Source organism: Gekko japonicus, unplaced genomic scaffold (assembly GCF_001447785.1).
Source record: "Gekko japonicus isolate JY-2015 unplaced genomic scaffold, Gekko_japonicus_V1.1 scaffold298, whole genome shotgun sequence".
In the NCBI taxonomy this organism is placed as follows: Eukaryota; Metazoa; Chordata; class Lepidosauria; order Squamata; family Gekkonidae; genus Gekko; species Gekko japonicus.
Window position 1 is genome coordinate 795,444 of NW_015163615.1, and position 20,094 is coordinate 815,537.

A 20,094-nucleotide genomic window follows, 5' to 3' on the forward strand; every position below is an offset into this window, starting at 1 on the left:
TGGCTATGTCCTCTAAACACTACTATGGGTTCAAATACTTTTTCCCAAATGCAGCCAAGATCCAAGAACTGCTAAAATTAAGAAATCTTACAGCCCCACACAGAAACACCTGAAAAAAAGCAAAAACAGTCTGGCTGCTTATCAAGATCACATTTGTTCTTCTTTTACCAAGCCTCTTCTATCATCCGTTGGCTTCCCCCTTGGAAACGTACTCCTGGCATGAGTTGCTGCAGTTCTTGTATGATGCCCAATCCCAGGTTCTCTGTGCAGGATTTTTCTGCCCCCACATGGCATAATAAAGAAACTGCACACCATTCAAAAAAAATTTCTTCACTACTGATTGTCTTCTCTCCACCCCCTTCTACCACCACTCCCTGGTTACACAGACCAATAGAATTTCTCCTGACTCATAAGGCTCAGCCTTCCGTATTCAGAGGCAGCTTGTAAATAGGAGCAGAAGAGGGGGAAATATTTGCATACACCGATCTCAGACGAAAGATGAAACAAGAGGCAGGAAGGAATACAGCTGCTCACTACCACCCAGAAAAGAACATACAAGGGTAAGAGCTCCCTTTTGGGCATTCCTTACTTTTTGCCAACATTTCCATTTTGGAATACAGAGATGCACTTTTACCCGACCCAAGCCTCCTTTGTGATGGATTTGTGCAAGAGATACCTATGCACGAGATGAGGATCCACATATGGAAACTTCGGGCTCCAAGGATGCTTGGGTCAGCAAAAAAAGAACACCAGACAACAGGGGATTTCAGATTTTGCTGCGGAAGATAAACAGGCACCTAGGTGTGTTGCATAGAAACTGAACGGCAGCATGTGTCTGCAGCTCCTTGCGCTGCTTTTAGGAGTTGAGCAAACCAGCAGGAGTTCTGAACAGGTGCTGCTCTAAATCATTTTAGATACAAAGTGTGTCTAAGTGGACTTTCTTGACGTACTTTAGAACCTAAAGCTTTTTTATAGGATTTGCCACTAAACTTTCTCTCCCAAGTGACTGAACTTTGTGTCCATTTGAGACTTCCATTTCATTAACTTTGGTGCAAGAAGATCTATTTTCGTGATTTCTTCACGCTACTGTGCTCCTTGGCAGGGTTCTGTTTGCAGTGAAAATTACCTTGACAGCTTGGTTCCATGTTGCTGTTAACAAAGGTGGGGGAACCCTTCGGTGTATGATGAATATGCTGCCACTGGCTACAGTTGTCTGGAAATTTCTGAGGAATCTGCTGGTATTCTTAGAACTGTTTACTGAAGTCAGCACTTTCAATTCATCTGCCTTCACGAGCTGCCCTAAGGCTTGTATTTGTACTGCTGATCTCTTGAGTTGTGCCAGACAGGAGCTTCACCAGGTCCCTGTCCTACTGCCTCCTACAGCCACCACCTTGGATCTCAGCCACAATGCCATCACTCATCTTAATGACCACTGGCTGGCCACCTTACCACGCCTTCACACCCTCAGGATCAGCCACAATCGGATCAATGACCTCTCGCGGCAGGTGTTCCACAGTGCTGTTTCCCTTGTGCACCTGGACATGTCCTCCAACCGTCTGCATGCTGTCAAGAAGCACTACTTTGAAAACCTTGTGAATTTGGAGGAGCTCTTGCTATACCATAACAAAATTATAGAAGTGGATGGGAATGCTTTTGTCAAGCTCATCAGTTTGCAAAAGGTCTATCTAAGTTGGAACTACATAACTCAGTTCCCATTCAGAGCCATTCAGGGATTCAAACACAGTCATTTGAGGACCCTTGATCTTTCTACCAACAATCTAAGCAGCATCCCAGTTGAAGAGATAGCAGCCTTGCCTGTCTACATAAAAAATGGTTTATATCTTCACAACAATCCTGTGAAGTGTGAGTGCTCTCTCCATCAGATGCTTCAAGAATGGAAAAATCGTGGCTTCAGTTCTGCGCAGGATTTCACAGAACAGCATACCTGCAAAGCCTATAGCGATGTGCCACAATCTATTGTCAATACCTTCAAGTATAAATATTTTGAAAACTGCTCCACGAGTCTAAAAGAACTGAGCATTCCAAAGATTCCATGCAAAGTGGGACAATCCTTAGTAATTCATTGCAACACAAGCTTTCATGATGACAACACCACCATCTACAGGTGGATCTCTCCCAAGCATGAATTATTCATGTACCCTGAGCACAGTGATAAGACACACAAAGTTTTAAAAAATGGAAGCCTAACGATTACAAATGCTGACCGTTTCCATTCTGGTGTTTATGTATGCATAGCTATCAGCGAGCGCCAAAAGATTAATGCAACTTATGAAGTCAACATCACAGTCCAGTATCCTAAATTGGTTGACTCTTTCAATACTGGCATCACAACCCTCCTAGGGTGTGTTGTCAGTTTGTTACTAGTCCTCGTGTACTTGTATCTCACACCATGTCGCTGCTCCAAGTGCTTCAAGAAGCCTGCAGGTCCTCCTCAAGACTGCAGTGCCCAATCATCCATTCTAAGTACAACCCCACCAGCCACAGATGGGCCGAATCGCAAGATGGGCACAAACAAGCATGTTGTTTTCCTAGAGCCCATCAAGGAGGCTCAGAATGGCAAGGTCAGGCTGGCTGTTAGCGAGGACTTTCCTGATGCTAAAAGCCCCAAGCTGCTGCAGCTTAAGTTGGACTCTCAATCCATCAGTTCAGTCTTTTCAGATCGCCCTATCATGTCCTATGAAGCAGAAGAGCTGTCAAAGGCAGATGGGTAGCAAGCATTCCCCAAGATGGATGTAACTGGGGAGAGGGGATGGAGAAGGAACACATTTGTTTTCCATCACGGAAGGAAGATATAAGATACATTTATGAGGGAGTTTCTCACCAAAGTGTCCGGAGAATTCCCCCTTGGATGGTGGATGATGGATCACTCTTATCATTTCCCATGAACTTCCCCCATCAGAAAGAGTGAGGTATTTCCTTTTAGCAATTCCAGTCTGACTGCCTCAGAATCTATTTATTATACACCACAAAGGCAGCAATCTTCGACAAAAGAAGAGACTGAATGCTCTTTATGCATATCCAATGACTGCGGCTTGCTCTCTGGAAGAGACAGTATGTTGTAGCAGAGAGAACTCCCGTCACTTTAGAAAACTGCTGTATAATTCAAGCTTGCGTTATAGCATTGACCTTCAGAGGATAAACATTTGCTATAGAACAAGCCTGTATTTCCAGACAAGACAGGACTGCCCTCACCACCTGAACCGGGGGGGGGGGACTCTTCCTTGCTTTTTGAACTGCTTTAGTCTGATAGTGCTTGCAATATTAATTTGAAAAATGTTCCTGAGCCCGCTCTTTCCAAATCTGGGCTTCTCTAAGCAATTCACAGCATGATTAAAAATGGAAGCAATGCTCCACGCATGGAGGTCACTAGCCCTGCTCAAGATGACCACTTCACATTCTTGGATATGTGCAGTCAGCCACGTAAGTGAGAGAAACTCTCAGAGTTAATTGTGCGCTTGAACCACTTTAACAAACTGTTTTACTTAAATGAAATACTAAATGTGCTGGCTGCCAAGTATTGGGGTGCACTTTTACCAAGCGACTGTTTTTCCAGGCATCCATCTCTAATGATAAGCAGGCAAGCTTCAAGGTTATAACAGAATCCTTCTAGCTCAGAAATATGGTGTTTTTGGTTAGTTGCAGCAGCAGCAAAGGAAAAAAAAAAGACTTGAAAAGGGCAAATTATTCCCCTTGATCTCAGCACAACATAGGGGGATTTTTTTTCCATTTAAGAAGACAATGGGCATTCTAACAGAGTAAAAAGGATGGTATTTCCACACAGAGCTAATGCTGTTTGCTTTTTATAAAAAAATAAAATGTACAGTTAACCTATGACTGGCCCATTTATTTAGCTGACTTATAGGGTGGGAGGTGCTAAATGATTAGAGTTACTAAAGGAAGTTGTTCAAAGCTAGAATTTCCTTGTTTCCTCCACCTCATGAACGCAGCTGTAAATAATCCCATTTTGGGATGCATTGTTTATTTATGCACATTAATACCTATAAACCAACCATGCATCACTCAGTGCTCCCTGTGTACAGAGGGTGTCATACAAACGACTTCTTGTCTCCCTGAGAAGGGCAGATTTGCTTGGGATAACTAGCTAATCAGGCAGGAATCCAATCTGTATAACGTTAACCTGGGGGTAGATGTCTTCTCATATTACAGGTGCACTGAATACTTTTGAATAAATTATTCTCATCTGAAACGTTCTTTGCCTTTGAAACAGTGCAGGACAGAACTGGCTTCGACCTTGTCTATTATCACTTAAAATGCTTCATACAAAGTACCAGTTCCAAATCCACACTGATCCAAACACAGGCAGCCTGGGCAAATGTTGCTACTGCTGGTAAATCCAAATTATAACAATTTAGTTAATGTTTTTATTTAGGACATGTATATGACACTTTTCCCATTTAGAAACCGCTCAAAGATTTGACAGAGTAGCTACCACTCTGAAGATACAAAAGAGAGCATTAGAACACACAAAAACTAATGAAAGCAATTGTGAGCTGAGTCTGTGGGATAGAAGATTATCAACATTTTATTGTTTGTAAAATGCTCGCTTTGGAAATACTTGGTGGTGATGAGAAGGGTGAAATGGAGACATGAAACGGTGCAGAGATGAACCACATATCAGCCCAGGCTGCATTAGATGGGAGTACATGGCAGAAGGCACCACATTCAGTTCAAAAGTGGGATGGTAAAGAAAACAGCTTAGCATTCAAATACAGTATGATCATTGTTAATTATATATAGCCTTGTATATAATGGTCTGGATTGTTAACGCTTTGGCAACTCCCTGGATTCTTCAAAAATCAGGTCTGAAATCAGAGGCAACAGTTTCCCCACAGAGTTACTTGTAGAAGGGAATGAGGAATGGTGGGACAGTGACTCGATCATCACCCACTTAGAGGGATTTACCAGCTGCCTTAGATGCTACTTACTCCTCATTTCTTTCATCTCTAAATTGGCAGATGGGATCCAAGTGGCACTTTCCAGAAGGGCCAGATTTGGCTGAACACCTCTAGTGGATGACTTCTGTTTTACTAGTTGTTTGGCTCACCCTACCCCCCAAAGGCTATGATCAGCAATCCTTGGGTAACTATTAGTATTTTTAGTGTTGCCAGCCTCCAGGTGGGGCCTGGAGATCTCCCTCTTTTGACAACTGATCTCCAGCTGACAGAGATCAGCTCCCCTGTAGAAAACAGCTGCTTTGAAGGATGAATTCTATGGCATTGTACCATGATGAGGCCCCTCCCCTCCCCTCCCCAAACCCCACCCTCTCCTGGATCCACCCCCAGGTATTTTCCAGTCCAGGGCTGGTAACCCTAAGTATTTCAGACCCTTAATTATCTTTATTCAAAAGATGCCAACAAACCCTTACAGTATCTCTAGCCTAGCCACAAAAGCTTGCTTGAACAAAGAGTTCTTGCATTACTTATGAAAGCTATCTAGGCTCAGACTATCCTAGCTCTCAGGAAGAAAGCAATTCCAACATGTGACAGGGCTATCAAGGAACCTTTCTGTGTATCTGGAACATGGAGCATATCACTGACAGGTCTATCTTTGTTCCTCGTCAGCAGTCTCTGTGATCAGCAAAGACGTAGATGATTACTACGTATCTCTACTTCTTACTACTTTGCTGAACAGAAGCTTGAAACGAAAAGAAATGGGAGAGCTGAGCAGCCAGCAAGGAAGCTCCTCTCCGACCTGTGGTGCACATCCACCTTGCAATGATACACTGCATTCCTGGTTTGAGTCCTCTATGGAGGTGAGGAAGCAGTTAGGTTCCTATCAAGAAACAGGGCAAATATTCCATCTGTGTGCTGAGCACAGAATAATGAAAGGCAGCTGCTTCCACGTCCAGGATTTCTTTGGACAAGTTCTACAACTTCTAAAGCCATGTTTGCTAACTCTGCAGATCAGATGATATTTAGCCAAGGGATCCAATTTGTCAAATGGTGAGGAGAGGGCAAAATTCTCTTTGACTAAATTTCACTGTGTGCATATTTTGGCTTCCTTCCAGATGTGTGACCTTATAGTGTGTGTGCCACTTCCAGAGAGAGGGACAAATCTTAAAATACTACTCAGGACTTTCAGCTTTGTGGCCAGATGACTGAATTTCTGCTTTAGTTTGCCTAATTCATGTTGAAGAGTCAGGGCCCAGCCAAGAACCACACTGGATTTCTATTTTAGTCTTACATCAAGCTGTGATAGTCTGTCTGTAGCAGTGGAAAGAGAGTGCCGTAGCACCTTAAAGACTAACAAAATATGTGGCAGGGTATGAGCTTTCGTGAGTCACTGCTCACTTCTTCAGATACCTGGACTCTTGCTCTTGCCTACTATTTTAGTCTTGACGTACTTGAAGATAGCAACAGGAATGCTGGAGTGTCTTTAAACTACGTATGAGCCAGAGAGACTATGACACTGCCAGAATTTCACTTAAACCATGACTGGAGTTCTAAGCCACATACTTCAACGAAGCTCAACAGAGTTCCATATCTACATCCAATTCTCAGTATTGCTTTGCTCTGTTGTAGGACTTACCCAGCACAGGAGGCTGAGGTTTTTTCTTCTGCATTAATTGCATGTGTTAATGGGATTTGTTTCTGCAGCCTTTGGAAAAGGGAAGGGAGGATGACGGTAGCACTGGCAGTTTCTATTCCTGCATTTATTTTGAGTGTTTCTAAATGCATTCCAGGAAGGTCACAGTGACATCCACAACACTGTATTTCTGAAACCATCACCATAGATCCTTTTACCAAGGCAGTTCACCTTTAGAGCTTGCTGGCTCTTTTTGACTCCTAACAAATGCAGCGGATCATCAAGCACAAACGTCAGTGGTAGGTGGAAGCCCTTTAATCTTTTCAGGGGAAAGGGAAATGCAAAGAATGTTCTTTGTTTCAGTCATTATTTGAAGTGACCAGCAGGGCTCCCTCTAAGCTGAGTTAGTGTGAGCCAGCTCACAGTTTTTTAGCCTTCGGCTCACACATTTTTGTCTTAGCTCAGGAAGGATGGCTCCAGAGCAAACTAATTTATGCAGTAGCCAAATCACCTGCTCACAACTTTAATGCCAGTCACTCACCAAGTAGAATTTTTGCTCACAGGACTCCATACCTTAGAGGGAACATTGGTGACCAGTGGCCTGAAAAAAGGAAGGAAAAGGCTATCCCAAATTTTTCAAGTTTCTGAGATTCCACTAAAACCTTTCTGCAAGGACTGGTGAATAAAAGAGGGGCATCCCACACGGGCCATCAGTGTTCCCTCTAAGCTGAGTTAGGGTGAGCTAGCTCACAGTTTTTTAGCCTCCGGCTCACACATCTTTGTCTCAGCTCAGGAAGGAGGACTCCAGAGCAAACTGATTTATGCAGTAGCCAAATTGCTTGCTCACAACTTTAATGCCAGTAGCTCACAAAGTAGAATTTTTGCTCACAAGACTCCACAGCCTTAGAGGGGGCATTGCAGGGCATCCATTCCAGTTGAGAGAGGGTGGGATGCAGTGATCTCTCCCATGCTTTGTTCTGATCACAGTGCACACAAACAGACCCATTTGTACATTTACAGGTATCAGTGCCTTAGTTTTGAAGAGAACAAGCAGCATTTTTTAAAACCGTTTTTGTTTGACTTTGAAGTCTGGCGTTAACACGTGTCTGGGGGTTATTTTTCATCTCTTCTAAGCTGATCGGACAAATTGTTTAAAAAAACCAAACCCCTGCTATACGCCCTGCATCCTTAGAACAGAACTGGTGAGATATTTAAACAAATGCATTTTAAATCTCTTTTTTTTTAATTATCTAGCAGGAAAGATTTGCAGCTGCTGGTTAACAGATCGCAACAGACATGCTGAGCTTCAGGAAAGAAATCTTTGTAAATGAGATGCTACCGCCACAGGGAAAGGCAGTGGAAAATTGGGGCTTGTATTACTTTCTTGGCTGCTCACGGGGATATTCTCAAATTGCCAAACAACCAAACAAAAAGCTACAAAAAAAGCTTCAAAGGTATTCTCCTTAGCTAAGCGAAGCAAGTGGGAAAAGCAAAACAAAAAAAACAATAGCCCACCAATTCAAAAACAAATCTTCAAAGGAATTGTCCAATATGTGTGCAATAAAATAAAAGCTAATAATATATTATACAATTGTATTTTGTTCATGAGGATCTCATTTCTCCCCTTCTTCCCACCCCATGAAATGTGGCTCCAGCTCCCCCCCCCGCCAGCCCCTCCTCCCTTGCTGTATGGCACTACTCTCCTTCCCCACCAACTGGGTTCTGACTTCCACTCTCCCACTGCTGACTCCAGCCCACCTCCTCTTCTCTTGGTCCTGGCTACTTCTGCCATGACAGTGGGTATTAATTGCCACTTGAACTCCATGATTTTGGGGGGGACTGACACATGCACATGTTGCTACTAATGTTTGGGAGAGTGTGGCTGCTATGTTAGATGGAGGCTGCTATGTTACGGCCACCATTTAAATCAGGGATGTCAAACATACAGCCTGGGGGCCAGAACTGGCCAGTCCAGGGCTCTTACCCGGCCTGCAAGCAACTGCTGCGAGGAAGGGAAGGCCAGAGGATGCTCCATGAGGTGAGCAGGTGGGCAGGCACACGTGGTGAGATGTGTTTGTAGTCAAAGTTGTCAAGAAAAAGAAAGGAAATGGCTAGGGGACAGGGCTAAAAGGCTGAGGTAAAATGGGGAGAATGAAAGCAAAGGTGGAGAAAGGGGAGGCATGTTTCCCCCCCTCCTGCCATCTCCAACCGCAGCTCAATGAAGATTGGTAAAGTCACTACATGGCAGGGGGGGGGAGCAGAGTGGTCAGTGTTGCCACCACTGCACCAACCAGCTTCACATTTTTTCAGATGGTGACCATGAGGGGCATTGGTGAGAGTAGATGTGCAGAGTAGTGGTTTCCCAATGAAGAGATGGGGCCAGCAGGGAAGAAAGGAGGAGGAGGAGGGCCAGCACATGGATTGGGAGGCAACTGGGCTGTCTCTGAGGGGAAAGACCTCCCGGCATTGGAAGCTACTGGAGGTGTGAAGCAGAAAAGGGGTGCCGATGTCACCACCACATGTCTGAACAGCAGCAGAGCCCAGAGGCAGAGTGAGTGTTGGGGCGGTTGGGGAATGACAACCTCCCCTTCCTCCCCCCCCCCACCTGTTTTCAGCCCGTGAGGATGAAGGGGTCACAGGAGGACAAAAAGCATCCCCTGGAGGTTTTGGAAACAGCCTCTCCATCAGACCTTCCCCAAACCCACCGCTTCTTTGGGAAACGCAGGAGGGGTAGGAACTGGGGGAAGGGAGATTTGGGAGAGCCAGTTTCAGAACCCCCTCCTGAGCCAGGAGCTTGTCCTCTGGGTCACCTGGAGCTGGGTTGCTTAGTCTGGCCCACCTCACAGTGTTGGTGGTGGGGGTGGAGATGGGGTGGTGGAGGGGGTTGTCTTGTGTGCCTCCTTGAGATCCTCAGAGGTAGGAAGGGGGAAGAGAGGAAACAAAGATGGATTATAACCATGTTCTGGCTGGGCGAATGGGAACGTGTGCTGAAAAACTACCTTATTTACTTGCAAGGATGATGACTCAACTCCTAAAAGTACTATATATACCAAAAGTAACTAATTTGTATGACAATATAAGGTATCCCCCCTTTTATGGTATCCCTTGGGGGAAAAACTAATCTTGCATATGATTAAATACATTTATTGGGGCTTTTGTGGGTTCCCCAGGAAATCAATTGCTTTCACTGGTAGGAATCAATTGCTTTTGTTTGTATTTTGAATTTTAAAAAATCGTTGGTTGGGTTTGCCTGTGTCCTTTAAAAAGTTTCTCTCTCTGGTACCTGGCATTACATTATATGGCATAGATGGCCTGGCCTGACAAAGTGTAACAAATGAGTTCGACACCTCTGATCTAACTAGATCTTCAGACAACCCAGTATTTCCTAGTCCAACTTTAAAACCTGTCTCGGGGGAGCTGTACTTACTCTTAGTTCAGTTATTCCATTCTTCCTAGTCCATTCCCAGGACTCAGAATGTGTTTCTAGACATTTTGGAGAGACTGGAAGGCAAACTGCACTCATTCCTGGAGATGTGGAACCTGGAGAGGCTCAGAGTCCTTATAGATCAGGCTCAACATTCTTAGCCAATGGTCCAGAACGGAGCTTGGGGCCACTGTACCTTGTCTAGGTCGAGTAGTATGCGTTTCCTTCTCTGACCATCCTATCCAGGCACATAAAAATTTATTTCAATGCTGCCTGAGATCATCTTGCATATACATTGTACCCCTCCAACAATGGAGAAGCCCAAAGAGACTTCCCTGGCCCTGGAAAGGTGAACTCAAGTTTACATAGATTGGTCATTTGCACTGACTAAATGTCACACTGTAATATATACAGCACAACTAGCTTTCTCTTTATTGCATTTATTTTGGTTATACTATCCTCTTTCCCATTCATTATTTGCTTATGTAACTTTATAGAAGAGGGGGGTATCTGTTCTCCTTTCGGTTTGGGGGGGGTTGTCTTGGGATCTTTCAGCCGTATGACAAAGCTTGATACACACTGTAGTGGCAGAATTTTCTTCCAGCAGACCCTGTCCACTGGTGGCCCAGCTGCCAGAGATGCATTCTCCAGTTCAGTTGCTGTGACCTGAACTCTCAACTGGCTCCAGGCTGAGACAGTATCATCTACATGTAGAAAGGTTATTTTTAACCACATAAACTATGTGCCAGAATCAAACTTTTTATGGACCCAGTATTGGAAATAGTGGCAAAATCTCAAAGTGTCAACACACAATTATTCCACATGGAAGAACCTCAGATTTTTCAGACTCCATACATTTAAACTTTCCTTCCAGTGCTACAGACACTCAGGGAGTTTGCCCTCAAAAGCACAGTGAGATCGGTTTTCAAGTCAAACAATAATAATCAAAAAAGGCTGTTTTAAAACTAGCTCACAGAAAGAGTACCATATCTGAGCAATCCCTTATCATTCTAAGAACTCTCTGCCCAGCTTTTTTTAACCTATCTGTGTTACTCTTCCTCTGCAAAAGAGATGTGGTAGTGGAACGTAGGGGCCGCGGTGGCTCAGAGGTTAAGATGCTGAGCTGCAGACTGGAAGGTCTGTAGCTTGGCAGTTCGAGACCCGGGTGCCGCATGACGGGGTGAGCTCCTGTCTGTGGCCCCAGCTCCTGCCAACCTAGCAGTTTGAAAGCAAGAAATTGCAAGTAGATAAATAGGTACCACTTCAGTGGGAAGGTAACAGCGTTCCGTGCACCTTGGCACCTAGTCATGCCAGCCACGTGACCACAGAGAAGTCTTCGGACAGCGCTGGCTCTTTATCTTGGAAACAGAGATGAGCACCGCCCCCTAGAGTCAGATTCAACTGGCTTTTGAGCAAGGGAAACCTTTACCTTTAGTGGAACTTAATTCTCTTTCATTTAAAAGGTAGAGGACAGCAAATACACATAAAAGCACATGACTGTCTACAAGCACATTCCACTAGCTGTGCATCACCTAAAGCAACGGCCATCCAAATTCAACTGTAGGTATTTAGTACCCCTAAACAGAAACTAAACATAAATACAAGCTCAGTTAGAAATCTAAATAAATTGTACTAGCACAGGCTCAGCAAATTAGGCAGAGCAACACCATTCTGAATTAGTGAAGGAAGTGGACAGAAGTGCTAAGCCGGTTCTGAACCTACCGGACTCATTTTCTAAGGGTGGCCCTGAACATTCCACAGCTCTATATTGCCAGCAAACACACACTGCAGAAGCATAACTGGGGAAACAGAATGTGGCTTTGGATTAGTCAGAGAATACATGCTTTGCATGCCAAAAGTCTTGGTTCAGCTCTGGGCTTCCCCAGTGAAAAGATCTCAAGAATCAGGTGCTGGGAAAGCTCTTTACTCTGACGGCTAGCAAGCAGCTCCAAGGTCTCAAGCAGAGAGAGAGCACTGAGCTAGATGGATCGGCGATCTGGCCTGTCAGTATAAGGCAGCTTTATATATTAACATAGACAGGAAATTACCAAAAAAAGCCTTGTGGCAACTTAATCAATTAATTGTGGCGTAAGTGTTCATGAACTAGACCTTTTATACAGGCAGTGGTTTGTTTGTATTTAAAAAAATTTCCCCTCTTCTTTAAAAGAATGAAGCAGCTGTTTAAAAAGTAACACTACAATATATTAACACAAAAAAATCATACCTCACCCAAACAACCCCCCAAACATATACAAAAATTAACACACGCTAAGAAATCAGTCACAAATCCTGGAATTCATAAGCTACTGATCCACTTTTTGTTTTTAGAAAATGTAAAACTAAAGTCTCATTTACTTCAAAGAGCAGTGAAAGCAGGATCAGACCCTTCTGGCAAGAAATATCAAGCAGTGCCATCTTAAACAGAGTTACACCTTTGCAACCCCATTGATTTCAATGGATTTAGATGGGTGTAACTCTGCTTAGGATAGCACTGCAAATGGATTTAATTCCTACTAGTTAAACTCATTCACAGAGTCATTTTTCTGGACAGACTATTTTAAAGACTGTGTATAAACCTAGCTTCGGTGTAGGCAATCCACAAATTTCAAGCCCTGGAAATGTTCTAATGAAACTAATAACATCTATCTCACTTCCTCCACAGGAGGGCACATTTGTCCTATCATTAACCAGAGTGAGAATGTATACACCACCCCTTAGATCTAGGCGGTGCTGGTAAACTAATCAGTCTTGAGCCCTGTGGGTAAGGTGGTGTACAGGTCAAAACAGAGGTCTTCCGTTCAGCCACTCACAGGTCAGTTTAAGCCTTCCCCCAAAAGAACCAAATCCAAAAAGGATTGCAAGAAAGAAAGAAGGAATGCAACATGGAGAAACTTGAACAGCTCTGAGGGGAATAGCCATGCTGTGGGTGCAGTTCTTCCAATCCTGGCATATACAAACATTAACTGCTTTGCGGCAATAAGCCCAGCAGCCTCATTACCAGCAGCTGCACTTAAGAGGCAAAATTTCAAAGTACAAAAGGCTTAATAAAAATAATCTTACTTTACCCAGGGTTGCATTAGTAAAAAGAAGAAAAAAATCCAGTTTCTCTGATGAACAGGACTTTGAAAGAGTAATGACTGTCCCTTAGGAATGCACCATGCTCTCTCTCAGCCAATACAACAGCAACAGAGAATCCAAATCTCTGCCAAATTCAGATCTTCTAAACTGCCTGAACAACAAGATAACAGGTCAGCATAAAACACTAATGTCTCACCAAGAGAGAGCAGCAAAAAGCTATCTGAGTCATTCTCCCCACCCACCAAAAAAGGCCTACTCAGCAGTAAAATCCAGAATAAGTAGCCTGTAGAGAGGTTATACCTAGAGAAGGTAAGCAATGGGTCCATATTCTCCTATTGCCCCACATTTAACAAGCTGAAACAGAAAATCAAAAATGCTACTCCAGGCAAAGACGCAAATCAGATGGCAGCGGACCGTGGGAACTGGACACCAAGTCTTGAGGGAAAGCTGCCATTTCTAATCTTGGCTACACTGTGAGCTGCCAACATTACAGCCTAGATGGGGAGCTACCAGGAAACCTACTAAATTCTCATGAAAATGAGAAACAACTGCTTGCTACTGTTGAGAATAGCCCTTCAGTAGAAGGCTACGCTCCCTAGACTCCTTCCCCGGGCACAATGCAAAAATTAGCAGCAAAATTATGTAGAGGCCAAAACTTGGCCAAAGTATTGAACTTGTGCCCTGCAGTGCCTGCCAACTGAAGGGCAGCCTGGCCACAGAGTCTGCACTCCAATCAGATCGCCAATTTCTTGTTTGGGGGGTGGGGTTACACACAATTATTTATTTAAACATTGTTAGCCTCTCTCCCATCATTTCAGGCCCCCAACCTTCGGGAGGGAACAGAGCAGTAGCATCAGGTGACATCACATTCATAAATGCCACTAATGAGTTTGGAGAGTTTTTAACGGGAATCTAATAAACAACAACAGAGTTGGAAGCTGTGTCTTAGGGAAGCATTACATGGTCTGGGCACCACCTCCGGGAAAGACCATCTTTTGTCACCCTGCCCCTCACTTCACTTCCGAAGATGGGGGGCACTCAGAGCAGTGCTTCCCCAGAAGATGGGCAGGTTCATATGGAAGCAGGAGGTCCTGAGTAAGCCTTTCTAACCATCCTTTTATAGCATAGAGCCTGGCTGCACTGACTATACTCACTGGCACCACGCAAGTCACCCTCAGTATGGCCCTGATGATTAATCACCACATGCTACATTGAAGGAAGAAGGATCCTTAACCCACATTAACGCCATTCATCTCGCCAGGATACACAAATCCATATATGAGATCAAGCCTGCCTTACCAACCTTCTCTTTGGCTGAACTGTGTGTACCCCATGGTACTAGAAAATCTCTTACTAGTTTTACAGACAATTTCAAGACCAAAAGGAGAACTAGCAAACACAAATGAAGATTTTCTTCCATTTGGAATAATGAGAAAATAGCTAATTAGCATTTTTAGAGGCCCTTATATCTACAAAGAGTCCTAAGAATATTAATTAATCCAGAGCGCAGGAGAAAAGGACTGAAATAAAGCTTCTGTGATCAAAGGATCACCCCAATGCAAAAAGGGCACTGATTGTCTCATGCGTTTCTTACCCTAAAAGTACCCTACACATGAACTGTATATTCTCCAGAGCTGACAGGAGGCTAGTTTAAAGAGTCCTTTGGCAGCTATAGGACAAGAAGGAGGCTGAAGGTCATCCAGCATAGGCTCTGAATCAAAGCAGTTTATTTTTTCTGACCTTTGACTGAAGCTGGCATTATTCTTCCATTTTCTCAATTTTTATGATGCTTCCGTCCTTTACTTCTAAATTCTTTAACATATAACTGATCTATTATTTACACTTTGCTCCTCCTTCTGAGCTCATTCTCTACACTAAATGTAATAGCAAAAATCAAATAATAACAGTAAGTCCTGCCTCTGTCTTGCTCTCTGGAGAGATATTCCTACTAAACAGCAGAAAACAGCATAGTTCATATTTAGCAACTAATTAAAACTGTACACTAATTTCTAGATGCATTGTCTACTCAGAACTCCTAAGTTTCCCTAAGAATCTCTTTCTTTCAGAAAGTGGCTTATCCTACCGTCCTGGAACTGCTATACTACACTGTTGTATTATTTGTTCTCCAGATATTTAGGACTAAGGAGAAAGCAGCTAAGGCCAAGGCTACCAATGCCCCCGTTTTTATTATGAGTAGTTGTTCTTGAGAAAGCACTTGGAAACAATCCTCTTGGGTTTTTCACAGCTTACCAAACAAGAGTTTGTATAGTTCGTAAGGAAAAATTCAGTACACACTCCCCACCCCACACAGAAAATAGCACCAAACAAACCCATCAAGGAGTCATTCTCATCTGGGGGGGAAATGTTGTTGAATCCAGCAATGACACAAGATGCTATATGTACCCACAAAGAGATGATTTTCTTTACAGCTCAGCATATGCTGGTACAATGCCACTTGCCCAGTTTGCCAAACCCCATTATACATATTCCCCTGCAACATATGGGTATTTGTGCACAAGTGGGTTGAAAAATTTTCAGTTTATATTGCTGTTTTAGCAGTAACCCAAACTGCTCAGTGTTTCTTCTTCATCAGTGACCATATTCAGTGAAGGAATACAAACATAGCTGATACTTTCATTCAATTGCTTGGCTACAAGGTAGGTTTTAGGACAACCATCCGTTATTGTGACTACTGAAATAAAACTGCTAGAATTTGACAGCACAATATGTAATTTAAAAATTCAGTCTAATAGCTCAGAAGTATCACACAAGAAACTAAATAGTATATAAAACCAGTCTGTACAATTATCACAATATAAGCAGAATGCATTTAATTAAAAATGGATACATCAAAATCTATTATCCTTTTATTAAAATAAAGGTAAAGGTTCCCTTGCTCGAAAGCCAGTCGAATTCGACTCTAGGGTTGTGGTGCTCATCTCCATTTCAAAGCTGAAGAGCCAGCGCTGTCCGAAGACATTTCCGTGGTCATGTGGCCGGCATGACTAAACACCAAGGCACACGGAACGCTGTTTTATTTTATTACCTACCATTAAAAGCCAGGCCAAATAAAAGATGCTTCACACTGACTCTGAACATAGGAAGGCTCACAAAGATTCACATACTTCCAAGGGGAAGGATTTCCATAACCTGGCAGTTACCACAGAGACCTGACCTTGACATTTTCATCTGGCATACAGATTTGAAGGGTCATGGGAGAACTCAGAGGAAGAGACAGTTCTTCAGATATATTGTTCCATCCAGAGACCTGTTAACACTAAGCACTCATGAGTCAGAGCTGCTTCCTCACAGTTGTCTTTACATGGATTTATTACCACACAGTGATCACAGCACTGTGATACAGGAGGTAGAATGTATGGAATTCCTTTTTAAAACTGCTGATACTAACATAAAAATGCTGGTTCAGCACATACATGTTTCTCACAGGGAAATCCTAAGCAGAGTTACACTCTTCTAAGTCCAGTGAATTCAAGGGTACAACTCTGCTTAAGACTGCACTGTAGAGGGCTTTTTGCAGAAAGGCCAATGGACTTCCCCAGGGTCACACGGTACAAAAGTGAAGCTCACACTTGAGCCAATTTTCTCCATGTTCTTAATCACACACCAAAAGTGTTGGATGGTGGCAGAAAGATGCAGCTTCTGAGAATGTCACAAATGTCAGCTTCTTTATTCTGAGAATGTCACAAAGGCTCACAAAGCAACAGCTTTGGTATACTCCATATTTCAGTCTACCTCAACAACATCAAAGGTTTATGACTACTTCCCTTATCCTACAAAAGTCTTAATGTTCTGGAAAAGGTGAACAAATGACTTAGCTGGTTTGAAGCTAGGCTTATTCTGGCTCTCCCCACAGCAGAAGGCAACTCATTCCCCCCTCTACATGTCCACCCCCACAATGAAGCCCTTCTCTTTGTATAATTTTCAATTACACCCATTGCCAAAAGTTCCTAATTAAATTGCAGAAGCCTAAGTGTTAATTGCCATATGTACAATGGCAGCACTTTCCTTGACTTTGGCTCTGTGAACTGAAATGGGAGCCATGTGAGGCCCATCTCAGATCCATTACATTGACACTGCAGCTTTCCAGTGACACTGGGGTGTGTGCTGACAACAATTAAGGCTAATTAAGAAGATAATTCAATAGCTGGTGACTGATCACAGCCTTCATGATATGCAGTGCTTCTTGTATCTCTGCCATGGCCTACTGCTATGATGCATTAAGAATCTCTTTTTAAGAAGACAATCTTCCAGCAGAGGGAAAGCAACTGTCAGGAGCACCATGGGGAGCACGGATGAGGACAGTTTCTATAACCAAGACCCAAGGCTCAACTGAAGGCCCACTGGACTCCAGTGAACAACAGCATAAATTGATTTAAAGCAAGTTAATTCCCTCAAGTATACTGAAGACCCCTCCATTTGTAAATCTTATGACAGAACCTTTCAGTCATCAAAAGAGAGCAGGAAGGATTAAGGAGGGCCCATCTTATCTGCCTGAATCACAGTCTGTCCTTATTCAAACTACCCATGGGGACTACCAAAGGACTTCCTATAGAAAGAAAATCTGAGATCTTCATTGTGATTTTGCAGATTACCCACAGGAGTTTTTATATGCTGCAGCTAAGGGACCTAATAGAACCTAACAAGGAGATTTCAGGAGACAAAAGTGGATTCCAAAGCTGGTAAAAGTATAATTGGACACTGCATCAAGATTCACAAAACACATTTCCAGGGAAGTATCAACAAATCAGGGAAACATTTAATGACAGCAAGAATTACCCAGGCAAAAACATCAGTGGCCCTCAAATGCTCGCCTGTGATGACATGGAGGCTTGGGGGGGGGGGCGCAGTGCCCTTACTCAGAACCATTTTGAACAATTCTACCCCTACAATTCCGCCTGGTGGCACCTAAATTGTACCTGATCAATTATTTACAAGTCAAATATTGAATAACACAGGTTGGAAAAAAAACTGTGTTTGGCAGCTATGCACTTGCTTTGCAGTGTTCAGCCAGGATGCAGGGAACTCTGCAACTTCTTTGGGGCACCCAAGAGACTCTGGCTGATGTGTTGTTTTTTTTCAAATTGGCAGCCCTATACGGCACGGCATGCAGCAATTTGTGTTAATGGCTGGGGGAGTGGATGAAAGTTCTGCTAGGCATGTCTAAATTAATTATGCGGATCCCGGACATGATTTATTTCTAACCAGGACTCCCTAAATCCATCTGCAGTCTCATCAACTCATCAACCCTACTGACCCCACAAAGGACGTGTCCTTTCCCCTTTTCCACATGTTTGGCACAAAGCACTGCTTCCTGCTGGGTTACTACAACAAGAGGTGGCACCAGTAACAAGGTGCTACCGATGTTCCCCACAAAAGTCCAGCACAAAGGAGAGAACCCCCCCTCCTTTGTTAGGTAGTGGTGGACAGTGCTGTCAAGTCTCAGCCAACCTGTGGCAATCCTGCAGGGTTTTCAAGGCAACAGATGAGCAGAGGTGGTTTGCCATTGGCTGCCTCTGCACAGCGACCCTGGACTTCCTTGGTGGTATCCCAACCAAGTACTAACTAGGGATGACCCTGCTTAGCTTTTGACATCTGGCAAGATTGGGCTAGTCTTCAGGGTGGGGCTTTATTATTTACTAGGTATTTGTTGTAAAAATCTGCTTGTATGACACATTTCTGTCTAAAAAGTATTCAAGTAATAATGAACACAAAACCACAGTGTTTAAGATAATAATTAAAACAAATTAACAAACAGGACAAGCCTTTCCCAGAAGAAAACAGTGATACAGATTACTGTTTCCAAGAAGAGAGTTCAGCAAACTAAGCGCAACTGTAGAAATGGCTTTTTGCAGCAGAAATTAACCTCATCGCTGCTCAGTCTGCCTTATACAGATCAGATCATTGGTTCATCTAGCTCAGAAACATTGCTTCTGATTAGTTTCAACTCCCCAGAGTCTTGGGCAGAGAAAGATATTTTCTATCACCTACTATCAGATCCTCCAGCTTGAGATAACAGGGACTGAATTTAGGAACTTTGGCATGCATACTGTGTGCTCTGCCGCTGAACTGTTGCACCTCAGAGGATGTGGGGCAACCTGGAGAAGGGCTTCTTATGCTGCTCAGCTGCTGAGAAGGTTCATATGGGTCAAAGCTGTCCTTCAAGCACCTTGGTCCCAGACCATTTAGGACCTTACCAACATTTTTAATTAAGGGGGAGGAGGAGGAGGAGGGTTTCTCCATGGACTTTCCCAGGAAGAACTAGGACCAGCAAAGTACTGTTACTACCTTCTGCAACACAAAAGACAAAAACCATCCCAAGGGGACAGGTCAATAGTGACTGCAAATTTTGGATTACTATTTATTTATTTATTTTATTCAGTTTATACCCCGCCCTCCCCGCAATGCAGGCTCAGGGCGGCTCACATAAGGGCATACGCCAATATAAAAACATATTTAATACTAATACATCAAGCTATAATTTGTTGGCCCATCTCTAACCCCTACATGGAAAACTCTAACTTCTCAGGTAGTGAAGGGCGGGGTATAAATCCAATCTCTTCTTCTTCTTCTCCTCATTCTTAGCTACATATTATTAACTGGAACTAATTTATAGCAATAACCTGAGGTTATTAATAGGCTGACTTGCAACTATAACAAGTCCTCTTTCACTAGCTGAGGCTACAGTCCTAGGGACACTTTCCTGGGATTAAGTTCTATTAAATAACATAGGAGTTATTTCAGAGATGCCCCCCCCCCCATCTTCCATTCAGTCTCAGTTTCTGATGGGCTCTGTGCCACCAGTTGCTCACATCCGTGACCTAAAACCTCTCTCAGTGTGTCTTTCTGTATTCTGTCCATCAGGTTTATAAGTCTAAAGATGGTTACCACTTTATATAAAGAAATAGCAACACCTTACTAGAAAACTGCATCCAGTTCCAGTCTATGGGCCTTCAAAACAGGTACTGAAATAATGCTAATATTCCCAGGCTTCTCTGGAGGACGCT

General features: G+C 43.4%; 2 protein-coding genes across 3 annotated transcripts in view; one reads left to right on the forward strand and one right to left on the reverse strand.

The window, feature by feature from the left end:
• RNF123 (ring finger protein 123) overlaps positions 1-20,094 on the reverse strand; it is a 144,139-nt gene that overhangs the window by 40,769 nt on the left and 83,276 nt on the right. The window lies entirely within an intron of this gene.
• On the forward strand, positions 917-7,998 carry AMIGO3 (adhesion molecule with Ig-like domain 3). The gene is made up of 3 exons (XM_015407418.1): positions 917-3,441; positions 6,725-6,866; positions 7,822-7,998. The coding sequence occupies exon 1, from the start codon at positions 1,182-1,184 to the stop codon at positions 2,730-2,732; it is 1,551 nt and encodes a 516-aa protein (XP_015262904.1). The 5' UTR covers positions 917-1,181; the 3' UTR covers positions 2,733-3,441; positions 6,725-6,866; positions 7,822-7,998.